Genomic DNA, 15,582 nt, shown 5'->3' on the forward strand with positions numbered 1-15,582 from the left:
TTCCAAGCTCCAAGGGCGCCGCCTGGCTGTAACGGCTCTCCACCATGCTCTCCTCGCGCTACATCCAGGAAGCAGAAAGTCGCGCGTACGGGTGACCAGTGCCATTGGAAAGAGGACGTTTTTCCCGTCAAAATAAGTCTTCAATCACATTTCTACGGCAACAAACAACCGACATCGAAAAAAATGCCCCCAGCCCCATGTATAACGAGCCGCTTTTGCCATGTTGTCCTCACTCGAGAATGGAGAGAGATAAAAAGATCCCGCAAGTTTCTAGCCGTTCGGTGTTCGGAGTGCACGGATCCGTTAATAGGTGATTCAGATCTCCCACAGGGTTCAAACCTAAAAACAGGGGCGAAGGTTGCAGAAGGAGAGTCAGCCTAAGGAATTTCGGGAATAACGCCATAACCTGTTGTAAATAGACGGAAGGTGCGAATTGAAAAGTTGTAGAGCAAAGAACGAAGAACACGCATCCAAAATTTCCAGTAAATTGGACGTTAGGTAAGCTAGATTACGGCACTAAAGGAACGGCACCCACGGAAGCGTCTCCGAGCGGCGTCAGCCAGACTTGCTGGCGCCAGTGCCATGACCCTCCAACTCTAAAGCCCATATCTGGGGAACGGAGCGTCGCGCGCTTACGGGATTAAAGCGGTTGGAAAGAGCACGTCAAGAGCTTCAAAACTATGTCAAACACGACTCTGTGGGTGCGATGGAAACGGTTTTAGGAAAAAAAAAAGCCGGCAGTCCCATGTACTGCGAGGAGTGTAAACACGGAAACCGGTAGCTCGAGAACCAGAAGATTTTGGCAGCTGTAGTAAATTTTGCCACGTTCACCGAGTTGAGGCGAGTACACTCTAGAAAGATGAAAACTGTCCGACGCGGGCTTCCGTCCGAAAAAGGGCATCAAAGCTTAGAAAAACAGAGTTACGAACGCGTCTCTGCCCACAACCCCCGAACCGCTAAAGACCGACCCATGGTTCTATTTGACCGATCGTAGAGCGACTCAAGTCCTACAAGGACGGAAATTCTGGCGTCGACATGACCAGCGGGGCGGATGTTACGGAGCTCGGAATGTATCGGAAGCATAGGTGGGCATTTTCCTGCGGCCTCACTCATCCTCACCTCACGAAGCGCCGACTTTATCAGCCTCACTCACCCTCACCAAATTTTCCTCACCAGTAACTTAACCTAAGTCGCCCTCACCCTCACATTCTATTTCAAATTTTTCCCCCACGAACCTCACTTCAGGGCATCGGGATCCCGAAAGGCCTCACCATCCTCATCCTCACATGCCTTCACCTCATGAGGCTATTCACGACCCTCATAGCCTCACGTATCTTCACCTCATGAGGGCGCTTATGGCCTCAGGAGTCCTCAACCTCACGTGTCCTCACCTCATGAGGGCCCTCATGTCCTCACGGCGCCTCACGTACTTTCGCCTAATGAGGACCCACATGGCCTCACGTGTCCTCATCCTCACGTGCCCTCACCTCATGAGGGCCCTCGTGGCCTCACGTACCTTCACCTCATGAGGACCCACATGGCCTCATGTGTCTTCAAGTCACTACGGGACACGTGAGCCTCAAAAGAACTTTCCGTCATGTTCACATGTCACGTCGGCGTCGTCACGTCACAGCGTCACGTCACGGCATCGTCACGTCGGCGTTTATTTACTGTGTCGGTAGTTGGTGCTAATGATACTGCGCGGCATTAAACTGTTTACAGGGTTTCGTACTGTGCTTTGGAGAAATGTGCTGACAGTTGTTACTGTCACAGTGAGGTTTAACGTTAGTGTTTGGCATCAGTAAAGTGGAGCCCGAAATACTTCAGTGCAGATGTACCGTTACGAAAATGATCGGGTGGTGGTGGGGAATAGTGCTTGAAGAGATCCTGTACTCGATTCTCAGAAGCGTATGACGCTGCTGCCAGAATCGGAGGATACGCTCACAGCTGAAGTGTTTGGGCACAGTGATGGTACTTAATCGCACCTGCAATCAGGTCGTGCCTTTTTGTTGTTGTTTTTTCTTCTCCTTCTTTTACATTTCAAAGGCGCGCTACAGTCACGGTGATTCCAGTTTTCCTGGCTTCGTTTTGAGGAGACAAAGAAAGATTTTGAAAATTCTTACAACTCCATGATGAAAAACCCGAGACTAGGGAAAAGACGAAAAACAGACGACGCACACAAACTCTCAATTTCAATGTCAGTTTTTCGTCTCTTTCCCAGTTTCGGGTTTTTCATCATTTTGATTGTTATTTGTTTGTTCTGCTTTGTTAGTTCCTTCCTTAGTACTTCCTTCATTATTGCTGTCGCACAGACTTTGGGGAGCCCAGTAAAGGTGCTTTATATTGAGCTTGATGCTGTTAAGAACAAGAGATGTCAAAATAAAAAGAAAGCCTCGTTAATTCCCAGCGGCGGTAACATTTGTTTAAAAAGAAAATACAAAAATACCGCACATGACACCTTTGGCACGACACAGAACGCGTGTGTCCAGTTGCAATCATTCGAAGTTAGCGGGGGAAAGCAGCTGTACGCACTTTCGAAAACGCAGTACAGGGCCTCTCCAAACGACACTGCTATTCCAGTAAACAGGCAGAACAACGAACCCACAAGAGGTAGTGTGGCGCTCAAAACACGACTTAACGTCAACGAAATCGTGTTCCCTATTCTCGGGGTTGTACCTTATGCAACAACATAACGTGACCGCCTAAGAGAGTCATGACTTATCTGTAAGGTCCCTCATGAAAAAGTCGCATGCCCCCACCCGCGAGATTCTTCATTGTAGCCTTCATACAGGGTGGTCCACCAACCATGATAGAAATTCATAGTAAAAAACGTAGGCCACGGAAAGACATTCGGTCAAGGGATTTTTTTCTGCCATTAACTTTTGTCACATATTTGTAATATTTTTATTTCATTTCAATTGACGGAAACTTAATTTTTCGTAATTGAACTCCAAAATTTCCCATGGCAACATAAAGTATTCTTTGCAGAAATGGGTTCCCCGTTGTCATTTTACTCAGTATAGCACATAACCGCACTCGTAATGCAACGACAATTGCCGAAATAAATTCGCCGAAAATCGTGAAAATGAGAGCATTTGGCACCGCCTCTTCTTTGACGGCTCTAAGTTTGAGCGCAAAGCTGCGAAGAAAGGAAGTTACATTGACACGTGACACGAGGGGGAAAGGGTTACAAACCCAACTCACAGAAGAGTTCCGCTGCCAGGTGTCAGCTTTGCCCACGTCAGTTTCAGGGTCCTTTATTCGTGTTTTGCTGAGTGTGTTTGTTTGCTTTTGTGTGCGTACGCGGCAGTTTTCACTATGACCGCTGATAGCGGTCTCGCAGTTTTTCTGCACCACCTTATTGTTATGAACCTGTGTATGTGTGTGTGAGAGAGAGAGTGTATGCACGAACGCCTGTCAGCTTTCTTCTTTTTCAATTCGTTTGTTTCAACATGCTACGGATTTCTTCACATTCAACACACTTCCTGTGTACTTTAATTAGGTTATCATAAGCGTAAAAGCGTTCGAAGCGTTCGCCATCTGCTGCAATGCACAGGTGGGATCTCCGAATTGTATCTTCCACGGCCCTTTTTATTTCGGATCTGGAAAGCGACGAGCAGAAAGCAGTGATTTTCCCCTGCTGGTCAGTCGGCGATCGTGGTTCGCTTTTGTATACTTCGTCTTTGATGCGACCCCAGAGGTAAAAGTCCATCGGCGTTAAGTCAGGAGACCTGGCGAGCCATGACACTGGACCAAATCGGCCAGCCCACTTCTCCCGGAACATGTGACGGAGCAGCTGTACCGCACGCCGCGCGCTGTGAGGTGGAGCCCCATCGTGCTAAAACCACGCGCGGGTCTGTTCAGAAACAGGCAGGTCATCAATAAAACTGAACGAGGCATCTAAAATTTCGCTACAGTAACGGTTGGCATTTAGGGGTCCCGTGAAAAAGACTGGCCCAATGATGGCTCCGTTATAAATCCCGGCCCATACATTCAATCCCCACTCGTACTGATGCTTGCAGTCCCGTAGCCAGTGTGGGTTTGTTTGGCTCCAATAGTGCGCGTTGTGGCAATACACTTGAGCGCTATGGCAGAAGTGGGCCTCATCAGCCAAAATGACCCTGTTCACAAAGTTTCTGCTTTCCTGGGTCCGACATCGGCTCCAGTTACAGAAATCCAGCCGTTTCTGGTTGTCGCCCGGCTGGAAATGTTGATGAAGGCTCACGTGGTACGTGTGGAGTTTGTGCTTGTGTAGTATCCTCAGCACACTTGACTTTGATGTCTGTACTCACTTTGCCAGGGTGCGCAGACTTTACGTGGAGATCATCTCCTACTTCTTCCAGGGGCTGGTTTGTTTCGTGTCGACTCACTGGCAGAGATTGGGTGTGACCGGCTCTGGGTACCGGAATGGAAACTTCCTGTTGTGGACAGTCTCACAAATGCACGTCTTATGGTACAAGAGCTCACCACCCTAGTTCCTGGAAGCATTTCACTATATTTGAGGAATGCTCTGTCATAGTCCATACCTGCAGCCCCGAGAGCAATGATCATCCTTGTTTTTTCTTGGTTGGAGTACACGGTGCTTGCCATCGCTGCCGTTTACTTGTTCACTGCATTCACTGAGACCGGAGTGCAAAACGGTCCAAAAATGTATTTCCTTCCCTACCCGTCAACACGTCGGGTGACCTCATTTTTGATAAGATAGCTCTGATTCCCGCACTCACCGGGGGTGTTTGTTCCGTGGGTAAAGCTTGTAACCCTTTCCCCCTCGTGTGGCGTGTCAATGTAACCTCCTTTCTTCGCAGCTTTGCGCTCAAACTTAGAGCCGTCAAAAAAGAGGCGGAGCCAAGGGCTCATCTCCACGAATTTTCGATGAATTTATTTCGGCAATTGTCATTGCATTGCGAGTGGGATTATGTGCTATACTGAGAAAAATGACCACGGGGAACCCATTTCCGCAAAGAAAACGTCAGGTTGCCTTGAAAAATTTCGGAGTTCAATTCAAGAAATTAACTTTCCGTCACTTAAAATGAAATAAAAATGCTACCAATATGTGCCAAAAGTTATTGGCAGAAAAAAAATTCCTTGACCGCATGTCTCTCCAGGTCCAACGTCTTTTACTATGAATTTCTATCATGGTTGGTGGACCACCCTGTATATGGAGGAATGAAACCTAAGAACGGAACATGGCGATCCTCGAAGATCTTCGAATTTCCATTGGCCCTTCGCGCAGAGTGATGTCATCTGCCGCACGCCTTCTCCAAAGCGAGGGATACAGTGGCTTCCCCTTCATCAGTCAGGCTCTTCACGAATGGACCCATGACCTCATCCGTGAGGTTCCTCACGAAAGGCCTCACGGCCTCATCCGTGAGGTTCCTCACGAAAGGCCTCACGGCGTCAACCGTGAGGTTCCTCACAAAGGGCCTCACGGCCTCATCGGTGAGGCTCCTCACAAAACGCCTCACGGCCTCATCGGTGAGGCTCCTCACAAAGGGCCTCACGGCCTCATCTGTAAGACTCCTCAGGGAATACGTTGCACCATCACGTATTGATGGCCTCACGACGACTGGCCTCATGAGGGCCCTCACGGTGGGCCTCATGAGGGACAATGCCTCACGACTGTCCTCATGAGGAACTTTCAGCGTGGTCTGGCCTCACTCACCCTCACCTCATCGTCATGAGGTGAGGGTGAGGCGTCCTCATGAGGGTCCTCATGAGTGAGGCTGCCCAGCTATGATCGGAAGTGCAGACGGAGGCCTGGAATTTTCAAGTATCTCGACTACTTTTAGGATTTCCTACGAGCCGTGAGCGTGCACGTGAAGGCGAAGGATTGGGGAATCCGTCACAACAAACCGCGTCCTGATAGAACCGGTTTAGTCCTAGAATTAGATCGAGAACCCCATCGACACCGCAATGTCACTCGATGGGGTTCAACCGCCACCTCGACCTGTTGCGCACTGCTGTCGAAGTTTGTGCTCAAATAGCACTCAAATAGTGCGGCCGTTAATTATTTTTGTAATGATTCTTCATAATTCCTGAAAACAAGCTGAGCGCGCAATTCCAAATTGGGAGAACACAACCCTGAGAAGTCTAGTCAGCAGGAATCGAAACAGTAACACTTCTCTGTGCCCTTAAAAAATGAGCGAAAATGTACTATCGTCGAGAGTTGCCGCGAGTTCGGCAGCCGCTCTTTCCTATCACCTTCACTGTCACCGTTTGACGATACTGACATCACGCTGTTCCTCAAAACATGGGGGCCCCCGCTTGCTAGCGTCCTCGTTGTTTTTCTCTCGTTAAAATCTGATACAACGCAGACATGTATTAAGCAGCGGAATCGGTGATTGCCTTTTTGTTATCTGCCAGGTTTTTACAGTAATGCATTTGTAGTTTTATTGTGTGACGTTTATGGCATCACATCGCGAACTGTGTTGTTCAGGTCAAATGAGATAACGCGCAAAGAAAATCAAGTACGGCACGTTTTATGATAATGTAGACTGAGAAACAACATCGCTATTTCCCTCGCTCCAGGGACAAAGCGGGCTGTTCCATGATTTCAGGAACAGCCTGTTGTCAGTTGAGAAGTGGTGACACCGAGTCAGGGAGAGGAGAAACTGCCGCCAAACCAGAACAGTGTTCAATTATTTTGTATGTTCGCACATTTTTGTTTTACTAAAGCGCAAAAAAGTTCTGTGATTTCGGTTCTTGCGGCGTAGGCCCCTCTGGGTTATGCTCTACATCTTTGCAATTACGCAGTCAACGTATTTTCACTAATTATAATGATTTATAGCGAATGGTAGTTAACGGCTGCGCAATTTGTTTATACGCCACCACCTTTGAATTGGTCGCGTACGGAATAGTTACATTGAACGACTTTTGCGAGAAAGTAATTTTGAAAGTAATTCGCGGATTTTATCAAATTCATTCAGTCTTACTTCACCTACCCTGTCTGCAGGGTATCCCAGATAAATGTGATCATATTTTTTAAAAGATATATCTATCACTTCATCCGAGATGAAATCAATTTGAGATATATCGTATGCTCAAGGGCATTCCCTAAGAGGGCATTAGCAGACTCCTAAGGCAATGTCTTAATTCTTTCAATAATTAACTTTTTAAGTAGAAAAGCTACGAAGTTGTTCCAATGAGAAAATCTTATCTCTTCGGTCACCAGATACCAAAGCCGTTTTCAGAACAAAAGTTTGTTCGATATATCGCATGAAAAAAATTGTGAAGAAACACCTTTTTTTTTCTTCTTTTTTTATTCATTGTGCATCTTCGAAAAAGCGTCTTTCGATGACCCCCGATGCGAGAGACTGAAAGAGCACAGTGCCGACTCATGCGTGGAAGATTGGTTAACTTGCGGAAAGAAAAAAAAAAAAACAAGAAAATGTATCGGGGTGACTCTATCGGAGCTGCGGTTATCTTGAGCTGCATTTTCTGTCTTTTTCTTTTTTAATCTTTTTCACGCACGCATGAGGCGACAGTGTGCTCTTTCATTCTCTCGTGTTGGGGGCGAAGGAAAGACGCCACTCTAGAGATCCGTAATAAATAAAATAAAGAAATTGTGTTCCTTCACGATTTTTTCTTCTGCGAACGATCTATCGAACGGATTTTTGTTCTGAAAACGGCTTTGGTATTTGGTGACCGAAGAGGTCAGATGTTCTCGTTGGAACAACTTCGTAGCATTCATAATGAAAAAGTTAATTATTGAAAGTTAGTTAAGACATTGCCTTAGAAGTCTCCTAATGCCTTCCTAGAGAGCGCCCTTCAGCGTATGATATATTGCAATTGGTTTCATCTCGGAAAAAGTTATAGATATACTTTTAAAAAGTATGGTAACATTTAGCTGGGACACCATGTGTATGACAATAAACACGCATGGTATTTTTAACATATTCATTATTTTGCTATAAGAACGAGTTAACCCGTAAGGAGGTTACGGCCTTGCACAATGCTGCATGAGAACGAAAAATTTGGTGAGGTACAGAATAAAGGAAGTTTAAGCTACATGTCCGGAATTTATCTTAAATGATTGAAATACATCTAGACTGCGAAAAGCATACGTAGGTATTTCTTCACTTTAATTCCAATTACCATTAGAGCGAGTCAAAGCTGACCCGCATAATTGGTTACGTCGTCAGATTGACCTCGAATGAAAATTTGGTGAGTTGTGTCTTTACAGGGAACAACGGACGTTTAAGCCACAAGTTTGATCTACATTACATAAAAAAATCTACATTACAAAAAACATGCTCGTAACTTTGTGCATCCTATTTAGTTTCACCATTATAGAGCGCGTCCAAGTTGGCTTTCACCAGGACTCCGTCGTCATATCGATCTCAATGAATGAAAATTTGATGAGTTCCGCCTTGACAGGGAACAAAGGACGTTTAAGCCACATGTTTGAAATTGGTGGTAAATGGTTGACATCTACACTACAACAAACACGCGTGGCACTTTGTGCATTTCAATTAGTTTCGCCATTATAACGCGCTAAAGAGTACCCGCTTGACGATTCCGTGTCAGGTCGACTTCTATCAATGAAAATTTGATGAGTTCAGCCTTGACAGGGAACAAAGGACGTTTAAGTCACATGTTTGAAATTGATGGTAAACGATTGACAGGCATCTACACTACAACAGATACGCGTGGCACTCTGTGCATTTCAATTAGTTTCGCCATTACAGAGCGTTAAAGTGTACCCACGTGACGATTCCGTGTCAGATCGACCTCTATCAATGAAAATTTGATGAGTTCCGCCTTGACAGGGAACAAAGGACGTTTAAGCCACATGTTTCAAATTGATGGTAAATGATGGACAAGCATCTACACTACAACAAACACGCGTGGCACTTTGTGCATTTCAATTAGTTTCCCCATTATTGCACGTTAAAGTGTACCCGCGTGTCGATTCCGCGTCATGTCGACCTCTATCAATGGAAATTTAATGAGTTCCACCGCGACAGGGACCGGGGCGTCTAACCTACAGCTCTTTTTCCTGAGATGTTTGCATTCGTTACAGGTCCGAAATTTATGGTAAATGTATCATGTATCAACGCTACAACAAACACGCGTGGTAATTCGTTCATCTTAAATACCCTTACCATTGGAGCGCGTTAACGTTGACCCACATAATTGATTCCGTTGTCACATCGCCCTGGAGTTCACAGTCAAGAAAGGGCGTTTATGCCACAAGTCCTAAATTTATTTTAAGTGGTTGACAATAATCTACATTACAACAAAGGCGGGTGGTATTGTACAAAACGGGGATTCCTGTAGCGGTGAAGTAAGTGGGAGTGCAAGGAGAAGTCATCTGCTATTCACATATTAACTGCACAGGCAGTCGCACAGCATTAGGACAACTAAATCAAACTGAACGCCATGCAGTGTGATATAGATCCAGTACAGCATTATTAAGCCAAAACTCTGACGCTCTCGCCCTGTCGTTTCTCTCATCTACCTCTGTTAAACTACCTCAACAAAAAAAAGGAAGAAAGAAAAACAAAAATAAAAAAGAATCCGAGCAGACCGCGCATCGAACCACAGACCCCGAAAGCAATGGCCATCATCTTTACCACTGATCCAACGACGTCATATGTACTCATTTCAGGAATGAAGGTACAGATGCTTTCCAAGCCACATCGAGCTTGTCAATACTTCTTTTGCCGTGGGAACAAAATAGGAGCGTCCCACAACAGCGCACAAAGTTGCAAAGCGTACAGGACAAATTCAACTTTCACGTCCTACATGCGCATTTTCCGGAGAACCCATTGTTTTAGCCCAGTACAACAAAAATAACACACCAGTGCATTCTGCCATGAAGCCAACACGGCGAAAATAAGTCCTCCAGGAACAAAACTGTGATGCTCTTGCGCTTCCATTCCAGTAGTACACCATCGATGGGCCTCTCACAGCAACACCCGTGAGTGGGCTTTTCTTTCTAAAGCTCAGCGTCAACAGATATTCTAACAAATCCAGGTGGAATGCATTGCTTCAATGGAGGGCAGCGAGTACGCCGGTCAAGCCAACTTTAAGAAACCGTGTCCCGGATTTCTGGGAATGATATGCAATGTTCAAAGCTGAAAAGGTGAAAGATGTGCTGCTACATCACTCCACAAGCACAACAGTGAAAGGAAAAGTAAAGGCATCATACACACTCCGAAAGGAGTACCCCGTTGTTTTGAAAGTTGCTGCAGCTGGAAATGTCACAGGCGGCCATTGCAAGTGCCCCAGTGGCAAAGGGGGTGTCTGCAAACATGCACTAGCATGGTTTGTTTTGGATGTACTTCGTACAGGAAACTCCTACATCCCCGATCCAGTGTCATGCACCGAGAAGCCACAACAGTGGGGGCACAGAAGTGCTAAAGGAAATCTCAACTGCCAAGAATTCCAACAGCTTGTATTCGCAAAGCATGTACCTGGCAGATCTATAGTACAAGCAGCAGGGCCAAAGCTAAAGCATGAAGTGGGACCTACCAAGGAAGCGCTTCAGCTGCTCGCTGATAACATCATGAAAGACACTGGTTCACATATGCATGCCAGGATACTTCAAAGTGTCAACTACGAAGCGGTAACGAAGAAGCGATGTGCCCTGCGCCCTTCGCAAACTGTTCGATCTAACCCAATCAGCCTGCCCACCAAAATACTCTGGGTCGACGATGCGAAGCCGTACACACCACACCACAGCCTCAGTCTAAAGGAAGCGCAGGAGCTTGAAAAGCTGACACGTGGACAAGGCTCAAACGAGCTGTGGATGAAAGAACGGTCTACCAGGATTACAGCGTCCCACTTTGGCGATGTAGTTCGAAGGAAGGCACCAATCAACCAAAAGATGATTGACAGAATATTCTGCAGAAAATCTCACAGTACGAAGTACATGAGAATAGGACAAGAAAACGAGAACCCTGCCCTTCAGAGGTACAAGCAGGCAAGAAGTGTTGACGTTTTTCCAGTGGGACTGTGTGTGAACCCAGGAATTCCTGACCTCGGGCATCACCGGACGGCTTGGTGTACGAAAGGGACACTGGTGATTACGGGCTTGTTGAGGTCAAGACTCTGGCAAAAGCAAAGGACAGTAACCTACAAACAACAGACGCCATTGCTTGCAGCAATGGCGCTATTCCTAAAGGATGGAAAACTGAAGCACACACACAAGTATTATTACCAAATACAGGGACAACTAGCTTTGTCAGGGCTACTTTGGTGTGACTTGGTTGTGGATAGTGGCAGTGGTGCTCCATTTGTTCAGCGGATCCCGTTCAACCAAGAGCTGTGGAGAGACGTCATGCTTCCCTCGTTACTGAACTTCTATGACGCCAGTCAGAATAAAAACTCTGATTGAATGGTGCAAGTGCATAACAGGAACTGTATTTGAGATGAGAGAGATCCCCAGTGGAGAGCTGCCGATATTTCGAACAGAGACTGTGCTTCTTCTGGGGAAGCACAGTCTCTGTTCGAAATATCGGCAGCTCTCCACTGAGGCTCTCTCTCATCTTAGGAACTGTATTTGTAACATAGACAAATTATTACAAAATATGTACATATTGACACAGTGAGTAAAATGAACGAATATATGTGGGACATCCAAAAGTAACCGGAGTGAAACCATGGTCCCTCAGCATTTTGCAGCTGCGGCTCGAGGAGCATTTGCAGTTTTTTTCTCGTGGGCCAAGCTGCAGCTGAGACTACCATCATGCTTATAGGACAGCTGTGGCATGGCCGCTTGGGAAAGCCACTTATCTACAACTGGAGCTCAGTGTTCTCATAAGCATCATGAAGGTCTCAGCCGCAGCTTGGCCCAAGAGAAGAAAAGTGTTCTCTGAGCTGTGACTACTAGATGCAGGGGCACCATGGTTTTATTCCCGTTTCTTGTGGGTCCACAGAAGTTTGTTGACAGATGATGTACCGTGTTAACGTTATATTCACGGCTATTAAGCACGATTACAGCACAGCAGCATCCTGCTTTCTGTCAAGAAGAGGGTCACCTATGAAATTACATAACAATGCACAGGCCTTCCACATTGGGTTTAACAGTCTTGCCATTGAGTTGCAAAAAACATATCTTAGGATGCGGAATGTTTTAACCTGCCTGATAACACGCTCCACGTGAATCCGTGCTTTTGCAATAGCCCTAGTTGTACTTTCATCTGCAAGAGACAACTGAGAGGCGCCATTTAAGAATGGAGGAATGTGCAGGTCAACTTTGAGGTCAGCAAGATCCTCTTTGATCAGAAAGCCTCTGTCTGCCATGACAGCATCTCCTTCCTCGAGCAACTTGTACAACCCACTTTGCCGAACCAGTGCCTTATCCGAAATCCTTCCAGGCGCTAGGTCACTAACAAATGTCACAAAACCATTAGGAGCAATTCCGATCAGACCTTTTGCTGTGTTGTGGGACTTGTACGTGGAATAGGTGTCACTTTGAACACGAAAGTCACTTGGGGTTTCAATGTACAGCTCCGTGCAGTCCAAGATAACTCTTGTTGACGTGTAAGACTCCCTGAACACTTCAGGCATGAACTCGTCTACAATGTCTCTGCTTGGCCATATCGGTGCTTTGTCAAGGTACTCGCATAAAAATTCTACCCAAAATGAACACAGCTCACTGATATACAGTCAAACCTCGCTTTACGAACACCCTTCGTTTCTCAGAAAATCGTTCGTAAATCGAGGTATTCGTAAATCGAGGTCCGAGGTCTGCAGTGCACAAATACCTCACAAAACCACAGGAAATTGATTTGAATAAGTTTTATTTTTGAAAATACTGCGTAATTGTGCTTTGCACCATACTTTCTGCAGGGTCTATGCTGTTTCGAAGAGATGACAGAAGTCTGACACTTGATTCATGCACCCGGTCCTCAAAGTACCGTATCACGCGCGGATGAGACTGTTTCCAACGACAAATATCACGCTTGTCACCGGCTGTCAGGACGGAACGCTTTCTTGGAACGGCAAGATGTTTCCATCTCGGAGACCTGGTCCAAACTCACAACCATTCGGCTGTAAACGCCCGAATTATTCTTTCAGGAAATGGTGAATCATGTTTGTGGAACGTAGTGGCGTTGGGACATTGTATGTTTGACCTTGGCAGCATGTACTGAGGAACTTTCATTATCCTCCGGTCCATTGGCCTGTCCTCTGTACGTTCATAACGCCCGTTCGTATATCGAGGTCAGAATGGCTTGGCTACTTTGGGTCCGTTCCCTCATAATCCGTTCATAGTTCGGATATCGAGGGTTCGTAAAACGAGGTCAAAATACACGGAAAAAGTTTGGTTCCCTGTGGAGCCGTTCGTAAGTTGAGGGAATTCGTATATCGAGGGTTCATAAAACGAGGTCTGACTGTATGCTACACTTGTCGAATACCTGTACGCAAGGTCTTGCTCAAGGAGCCCAACCCTTAGTCTCGTCAAAACAAGAGCCAACTGTTCTTCCAAGCTAAACAAAGGAGGTCTTCCCTTATTTGAACCTGCTTTGCTCGACAGTTTCTTATAGTCCTCATGACCAGCACGAACAAACTCACAAAACGTTTTAAACCGCTCATGGGTCGTGAAGCCGGTGTAGAAACGAAGTTTCTCACTGTCCTTTAGAACGTCCGATGGAGTTGGTTTAGGCAGGTGACGCTCACTGTGTTCATGTCGCTGCAGTCTTCTCTGGAGTTCTTGAATATGCGACTGCAACTTTTGTCGATCCACCTGTGCAGCACAAAGTTTCTGTTCCAAATCTTGAACTTCCCTGGTGTAAGCTTCCAGACGCTTTGCACTGGCATTCTCAGCATCGCTCTTCTCCTGAAGCAGCCTTGAGCTCAGTTTCCTGAGTTCCTGATTTTCTTTTGAAAGTAGTGCAAGCTCCTCACGAATCTTTGATTCTGCAATGAAACGACAGTTTATTCTAATTTCTGAGCAGAATTGCATGCACTGGAAAAATAGGTGCTTCCGAAAGTACAGCAACATTCCACTCTTTGATACGCCTGTTTTAAAAAGGAACAACTGCAGCTCTTCGTACCTTCTGCTGCATCATATCCATGGTGTGACACACTGAAGCTAGACTCTTGTTCGGAGCACGATACATCAGTTGAACTGAGCCCTTCGAAGGACGTCTCCACTGTTGTCTCATCAGCCACTTCGAGAAGAGACGGCTCTTCATTGACAGAACGACCTAAAAGAGAAAACATTGACGAGTAAGCTTCATATACCAGGATATTCTCCTGTAAAAGCATACTAACGAGATAAGTAATGCAGTCAGCAATGAGGTTATAGTCATGAACACTTTTGCTTTGTATAAAGTGAGCAGACAAGCATGCTCAAAGCCAGTAAAAAGCTGTTAAAATACTATGGATACTCACATGTCTGATGCGTCGTCTGAATGAATGTACCAGGCTTCAACAACCATGGTACTTTGTCCATGTATTTCCTCTTGCCAAGGACGTTGAAATGAGCTCCACAGATCCTGTGGCTTAGCCCTGGCTTCCAGGATGCAGGTACGGTTGTGTTTTCGACAAGTGCCTGAACCCAGAGGTCACGAGTTGCTGTGTCTTTCCGGAAGCAATGAAAGGAGACATCCCTGTGGCGTGCAGAGTTGTGTCTGCAGCTCGGAATGCAGCACTGAGTTCCACCACGTGGAGTAGCTGGTGCCATCACTGGAAAAGCAACAATATTGTATTGCTCTTTTTTGCAGCCCCTAGCCGGCACATACATGGCATCTGGTGACAAAAGTGCCACAAAATTTTTACGAAGAATATCATCTGTAAGCAGTAATCTGTCGTTTTTTCTCTATTTTTCCCGTTATACAGCACATGCAACACTTGAGCAACGCCTGCTACTGTGCCATTGCTGACTGTTCACTGGAGTTCAAAATGTGACGTGATATTCACACACGCTGCTGGGCCACTTGGTCAGGCCCTTGGGGCTAAAAGCGCTAAAACACTGACAAGTGAGCTAAAATTACATGACAAACTGCTAAAAGGCTGTTTGTTTCTTCTTTTCCTATAGACACTTTTCGTGTTTAATTGATTCGTCTGTGCTTTTAACCCTACAATGCCCTATTAACATCGCGTGTTTTTGAGGCGAGCACAGATCACCTCGCACCGCACCACTCACATCTCGCGAGCACTGCGTGACGACAACACTTCGCACTGGCCGATACAGCCGTTTCGGATGACTTGTCTTAAGTTATTTATTGCCACTCACATTCAAAATCACCGGAAACGCGGTGACGTTTTTTTCTCCAGCGCGAATGTGATCATGTAAACGCCGTAAACACGACACTGGCGGGGGACTTCTCGATTCCCCCCACTGATATTATGCATCACAGTTGCCCTGAATGCAAAAATGTGAATCGGGAGCATGCTTACCTTGAGTTGCCTTCTTTCGGCGGTCGGTACAGCAATCACAGGAGACGTGAAAATCAGAGCATTACGGAAGCAAAACATAAAACGTACGTGCCGCCATATTTCACGATAACCGGCTACCCACAATTCCTCGCAACGCAAAGGGCACCGGGATACTCCGCGCGACGCTCCTTGGGATTTCCTGAAATCGCCTATTTAAGTGTTACCGATACCGCAGTGGTCGCCCTGCGGATT

At 46.2% G+C, this 15,582-nt stretch overlaps 1 protein-coding gene across 1 annotated transcript; it reads right to left on the minus strand.

Annotated features, from left to right (window-relative positions):
- Window positions 1–11,940: 11,940 nt before the first annotated feature.
- Window positions 11,941–14,635, minus strand: LOC135375493 (uncharacterized). The gene is made up of 5 exons (XM_064608186.1): window positions 14,344–14,635; window positions 14,004–14,156; window positions 13,579–13,866; window positions 12,089–12,581; window positions 11,941–11,965 (listed from the first exon to the last, which is right to left on the minus strand). Exons 1-5 carry the CDS (start codon window positions 14,633–14,635, stop codon window positions 11,941–11,943), a joined length of 1,251 nt encoding a protein of 416 aa, XP_064464256.1.
- Between the last annotated feature and the right edge of the window lie 947 nt (window positions 14,636–15,582).

This window comes from Ornithodoros turicata, unplaced genomic scaffold (assembly GCF_037126465.1).
Source record: "Ornithodoros turicata isolate Travis unplaced genomic scaffold, ASM3712646v1 ctg00000882.1, whole genome shotgun sequence".
NCBI lineage: Eukaryota > Metazoa > Arthropoda > Arachnida > Ixodida > Argasidae > Ornithodoros > Ornithodoros turicata.

What these genes read in the sequence shown, in the direction of transcription:
- LOC135375493 (XM_064608186.1), bottom strand. Translation starts at nt 14,635, where the DNA reads ATGGCACCAGCTACTCCACGTGGTGGAACTCAGTGCTGCATTCCGAGC. An exon ending in TGGATATGATGCAGCAGAAG is followed by an intron (nt 13,867 to 14,003) that starts GTACGAAGAGCT and finishes GTTTCATTGCAG; the next exon opens with AATCAAAGATTCGTGAGGAG. An exon ending in CACGTGGAGCGTGTTATCAG is followed by an intron (nt 11,966 to 12,088) that starts GCAGGTTAAAAC and finishes TCTTCTTGACAG; the next exon opens with AAAGCAGGATGCTGCTGTGC.